Raw genomic sequence first — 6,532 nt, 5'->3', positions numbered from 1 at the left:
ACAATCATAAATATTTGAACATGAAACACAATATTAATTTTTAAAATAGAACACGAAAATGATTATATTAGTTAGAAGTTAAGATTAGTGGGTTAAAAACAAAATAATTGAACAAACTAGGTAGTGTTAAAACTGAAAGTTCTAAAATAAACTTTCGGTTTTGATGTGTATTTGCGAAGGTTTTAAATATATCTCTCGGTCTTGACCTTGATCAAAAGTTTTTTGGGAATTGTTAAAACCGAAGGTTTATTTGAAAACCTTCGGTTTTTACCCTTCCCCATACTTAGAAAAAAATCTGATTTTTTTAATGTAAGGTAAAAACCGAAGGTTTATTTGAAAACCTTCGGTTTTTACCCTTCCCCATACTTAGAAAAAAATCTGATTTTTTTAATGTAAGGTCAAAACCGAAGGTTTATTTGAAAACCTTCGGTTTTACCCTTCCCCATACTTAGAAAAAAATCTGATTTTTTTAATGTAAGGTCAAAACTGAAGGTTTATTTGAAAACCTTCGGTTTTACCCTTCCCCATACTTAGAAAAAAATCTGATTTTTTTAATGTAAGGTCAAAACCGAAGGTTTATTTGAAAACCTTCGGTTTTTACCCTTCCCCATACTTAGAAAAAAATCTGATTTTTTTAATGTAAGGTCAAAACCGAAGGTTTATTTGAAAACCTTCGGTTTTACCCTTCCCCATACTTAGAAAATTTTCCGATTTTTTTAATGTAAGGTCAAAACCGAAGGTTTATTTGAAAACCTTCGGTTTTTACCCTTCCCCATACTTAGAAAAAAATCTGATTTTTTTAATGTAAGGTCAAAACCGAATGTTTATTTGAAAACCTTCGGTTTTTACCTCAATATTTTAAAAAAAATTGGTCAAAACCGAAGGTTTTCAAATAAACCCTCGGTTTTGGCGATGCGGTTTTTTTTTTTAAAAAAAGGTGAAAAGTCAACAAAACATAATTATTTAAAACATATTAAACCAAACCAAACAAACATAATAACAATAATTCGTAAATATTAAAACATAACGCATAAAATTAAATATTAATTGTCATAAACCCATAATAAATCCATAATAAATTTAGAAATTAATTATTAGATGGGGTGGAAGGAGGGGGTGGTTGATTCAGTCGACTCCTCAACAAGACAAGTTCCTGTTCGAGATTCTCTAATCTCTGAGACATTTCGGCCCGGTCCGCTTTGATTTCACTGAGCAAACGACCTCTTTCGGCATCCCTTAATCGGATTTGTTCCATTTCCAGCGTCATCTTTCTGACCTCTTCCTCACGTGCCGCAATTTCTGATTGTGTTATCAGATTCTGGTAACACGGATGTAGTTTCTCCGGTGTACCCCGAAGTCTCTTCCATGTCGTCGAATCACCCATATCCTAAATGCATTTCAGATATATGTATATATATATATATATTAATCAAACAAAAAAAAACGTAAACTAACATAAATCTAGATCTATAATATATATATATATAAACTTAAGAAATCTAAATCTTACAATAAACAAAACAAAAAAACCAAATCAAACAAATAATTACCTGAAGAGAGGAGAAGAACCCGCGGCTTGGAGGAGGCAGGCGGCGGCGGCGGAAGAGAGAGAAAGGAGAGATGAGTGGAATAAAAAAAGAAGGGTTAGGGTTTGTATTTATATAGGTTGAGGCCGAAGGTTTTCATAAAACTTTCGGTTTTGATATTAGTCAAAACCGAGGGTTTATTATAAAACCTTCGGAAAAAACAATTTCAAAAATTAGAATTTTTTTTAATGAGCAAAACCGAAGGTTCTTTGTAAAACTTTCGGAAATGAAATTTTCAAAAAAGGCAAAACCGAAGGTTCTTTGAATATCCTTCGTTATTAAAAAACCAAGGGATTTCAAAACCGAAGGTTTTGACAAAAACCTTCGTAATTAACCCACATCCAACACTTAGATTTTTTTTGGGTTTTTTGGGAAGGTAAAAACCGAAAGTTCTTTGTAGAACTTTCGGTAATAATGAATAAACCCGAAGGTTTTACACCCCACTCGGAATCTATTTTTAATCCCGAAGGATTTGTTCCTCTCGGGAGTATTTAGGAGAGGTTTACAAAACCTTCGGGAAAAACCGTCGCTAAAGGTCCTTTTTTTACTAGTGAATGATGATACCTTAAGTACTTGCAAAGCATCTAGGGCTTGTCCCTGGACATGATCAACAACTGGAGGCACCAAAACCTTTCCAAGAACTACCTACAATGCTGCAGAAACCACAGATGGAGCAAGTATGCCAGCTGAAGAAAAGGATTTGCCATATTTTGAAGATTCAGAAATAGATTTGGATAATATCAAAAAGAAGGTGACGAACGCAAATTTTATTTTTTGTCCCACGCAAATTGCATTTTTCGTGGGACGCAAATTACAATTTGCGTGAGACAAAAATTGTAGTTTGCGTCCCACGAAAAATGTAATTTGCGTGGGACGTCATATACAGAAAGATTCTCACACATTCATTAAGAATAACAATTCTCATTCACACTATTCAGAAAAACATTCACCTAAAACTCTAAAACCTTAAAACCTATCATACTCAGCATGCAAGTAGGGACAAAACACGAAAACTCACTTGATGGTGAATGCTGATGCGGGAAAGCGTTCGGCTTTGCTTGTCGGTTGTTCGAGGAATAATGGCGATTGATCGTTCGGAATGATCGTTCGGAGAGTCGGGGAGGGAGGATAGGAACGGTCGCCCGGGAGAAGAGGAAAAGAAGAGAAGAGAAAATGAGGGAGAAAATAAAAAGAAATAAAAAAATATATATTAAGGGTAAAATGGTCAAATTTTTTAAAAAATGTTACTTTTGTATAAACTTTTTGTGCTAGGTTATTTTTAAACTAACAACCCTTTTCAGGGTTATTTGATCAAATTTATCCCATAGATGTGGGGTGTAATGCTAGTTCTACTTTAATTCTATAAAAAATTAATTCTATGAATATCAAGGATGTTTCATTAGATAAAACAGTTGAGACAATTGGACAACTCATTGATCTTTTTTAATAGTTTTGTGCTCGTTAAAAAAAATTGTTTGATCATTAGTGAACTATTTTGTGTTATTTTTTTTCTAAATTTTTCTTTCAATTTTGTAATATTTTTTTCGTTGAGCTGAAATAATTTTCATTTATATCATTTTGCATGGGTCATTTTTAAATATATACATATATATATATATATTACTTACACATAAGATTACGCCCAATATATGATCCATATGCGTCGATAATAATATAATAATATTTACTGATACATAAAAATATCGATAAGTTGTTTCTATAGACGATTTTATTATTTTTAAATTTCAATTTTACAATAATTATTTTAATACATTATAAATACTTAAACTAAATATTTAAAATCAAAATTATAAATATAAAGACCCAACTCCATATCATTCTATATATAATACTTATAATGAAATGTGGCGGGCGCAAGGCAGATTCATAGTGTTGAAATGGATTAATAGTTTAAGAAATTGAGTATGCGCATGCATTTTGTGAGATGTCCAATTAAGTTGATCAATGATTAGATGAATCTTGTTCTCGTAAGGACTATAATCTAGCTATGTGAATCCCTTTGAAAGTATAACTTTGGAATATTTAGGGTACACTCTTTTTTTCATTTATTCCAAATGATATGATTTGAATATATGAATCTCTTTCGGAACTGTAATAGAATTAGATTTGCATTCTTTTATTTGTTTTGTATTTAAACTTTTATATTTGTTATATAGATGGTCTTATTGTATATATAACTATATAAACGTGAAAAAAGAGAAAATTGCGTCAGAAGATATGTATGTAAACTTGTAGTGACACTTAGGAATTTAAGAATTTTAATTGACGCTTTTTAACGACTGATTTTAGTATTTAGAAACACTTTTTAGTCTATGATTTTAGTTTTAGCGACAGATGTTAGTGGTCGATTTTTGTATTATCGACACTTTTCAACTATTAGCAATTTCAATCTTCTTTGTCAAGCTTCGTTTTACTTTAGTTTCTTTAAGTGAATTTCAGTCAAAAATATATAGTCTTAAAATTTATTTATTTTTAATAAATATTTTGTATTTTCACTTAATTTTTTAATTTAAAATAAAAATTAATAATAATTGAAATTATAATTAAAATTTTATTTTTAATTTTAATAAAATTAATTATTTGATTTTTATATATAAATATAATAAATTTATAATTATTAAACTCAATGATAATTTAAAAATATTTTTAACAATTTGTTTTTTAAATTACAAATTCTAATATATTTAAATATAACATTTTTATTTATGTGTCAATAATAATTTGTACTGACACATAAGATTATGCCAGTATATGATCAATATGCGTCGATAATAATATTTACAAACACATAAAATGCCGATATATATGTTTATTCTGTAGATGATTTTATTATTTTTAAGTTTCAATTTTACGATAATTATTTTAATATAATATAAATACATAAACTAAATATTTAAAATCAAAATTATAAATAAAAAGACCCAACTCCATATCATTTTTTATATAAAACTTATAATGAAATGTGGTGCAAGGCAGATTCATAGTGTTGAAATGGATTAATAGTTTAAGAAATTGAGAATGCGCATGCATTTTGCGAATACAACTTAAATTAATTAAAATAAAAAGGAGATGAATTAGTGGTGGGGTAATTAGGGGCCTTTCTTGATGGTCAGACATAGTTGTTTAGCCATCTAATGCAATCGGTAGCTGATCATCGATCATGATGAATGCATGTAATTGGGAAAGGGAACACGGCCGGACTCGATTAGAAGAATCTGGAAGTGAGACTTGCAGTCTTCCGCAGTCTTGCCGCCCACGGCCATGGCAATGTTGTGCCACCTGTTGGGTGTTTCAGTATCGTAACGTGCCAAGGCCCTCTCGAAGAGATTGTTCTCTTGGGCCGTCCATGTTGACCTTCTTGAACTCATTGAACTCGAAGCCATGATGTATATATTGAGTACTCGACTTTGAACTCGAGAAACAGATTGATTATTATTAAAAGGATAGAGTAATTGGTGGTGTGAAGAAGTTGGATGGAATTGGGTGTTTATATAATGCTTAATTTGGAGAAGAGAATGTGGGATTCATATTCTATAATATAAAAAAATGAAAAGAGATAATAGGGTAAGAAGAACAAGGAATAAGTAAAGATCCGAATGACTCGTTTCCTTACCAACCACAAAATCATTAGATTTCCCACAAATAAGGGAATTATTGCAAGAGGGAAAATATATATATTTTCTACTTTTAGAAAATAATAAATAAAGTTATAAGATTTCTTCACTATTCAGTTTTCAGTTTTAACGGCTAAATATTATTAAGAAAATCATCAACTTATTTTGAGAAATTGATAAAAAAAAATTAAATATTGTGAGAATGACGTGTGGATGAAAAACACTATTATATTATAATAAGTCATCGCAATATGAGACTTGTGGAGATTGAATTGTATCTCAAATTTTTTGTATTGTCGATGTGGCTGGTATTAGAGTCTATTTTAGAATAGGGTTGAGATTCACTGGTTGAGACAACTGATATAGGTGTCTTAATTTTTGAGTAACTATTTCGATTAGGATCAAAAGAAATTATTGTATCTTCAGTGATTGTTTTCGACTGAATTGTATCACTAAAAAATGTGGGAGTGTAATCATATTTCTCGAGCACATAGATGCTCGATAATACGCTAGATTACTTGATTTTGTTTTGTGGCATTTTTATTTTATTTTCTCTTATGTTATATATACTTTGTGTCCTTGTATACTTAAAAAAATCTCAACATTTTATTATCATTTAACTATTTTAGAAAAAATAATAAAAATAGGGTGTTCTAGCTCAGATTTCAGCATATGTATAGTTGTGGTAATCAGTGCATATACGTCGCGTTAGTGAATCGCGTTAGTGAAGTTTATTCAACTGATGAGAATAAACTTGGCCACTTATATCCTTCTTATTCTATCTTTCAATATTATATATATTTTATATGATGAAAAAAATAAAGATATTTATGTGATGTCTAATTGATGGATGATGATTAGATGTATCTTGTTCTCTAGGTAGCTTTGTTCTCTAGGTAGCTAGGTGAACCCCTCCCTCTAAATGTATAGCTTTAGAATATTGAGGCTGCACTTTTTCTTTTCTTTTCTTTTTTCTTTTATTCCAAATTATATTAATTGAATATTTAGATACACATTTCTCTGCTACCACAGAAATAGATTTTTTGAAAAAAATTATCCATCTAAAAATACTTCTCATTTTTGTAGTTGCTATATGGATGTTAATGTTTCTTTATAAAAGCTCGAAGCCTCGACGTTTTATGCATTATTGTCCTTGGGTTTTTTAACATTAAATTTTACGCCCAAAATAGCTTACTTAATATTTTTTCATTGACTCTTGTGTTTACCAAAACAAAGTTGATGGCTCCAACACGGGCAGATCGATGTGTTTATTCCCGATGAAAGAGACACGGTAATATGACATTCGGGCTA

General features: G+C 30.2%; 1 protein-coding gene across 1 annotated transcript; it reads right to left on the bottom strand.

The window, feature by feature from the left end:
- Window positions 1-4,533: 4,533 nt before the first annotated feature.
- LOC124917649 (protein RADIALIS-like 3) lies at window positions 4,534-5,055 on the bottom strand. Its single transcript, XM_047458036.1, has one exon. The coding sequence runs from the start codon at window positions 4,988-4,990 to the stop codon at window positions 4,766-4,768; it is 225 nt and encodes a 74-aa protein (XP_047313992.1). The 5' UTR covers window positions 4,991-5,055; the 3' UTR covers window positions 4,534-4,765.
- Window positions 5,056-6,532: the final 1,477 nt, after the last annotated feature.

The sequence above is a fragment of the Impatiens glandulifera genome, unplaced genomic scaffold (assembly GCF_907164915.1).
Source record: "Impatiens glandulifera unplaced genomic scaffold, dImpGla2.1, whole genome shotgun sequence".
NCBI lineage: Eukaryota > Viridiplantae > Streptophyta > Magnoliopsida > Ericales > Balsaminaceae > Impatiens > Impatiens glandulifera.
Note: the sequence above shows the minus strand (reverse complement) of the source record. Positions and strands in the feature narration are given on the sequence as shown.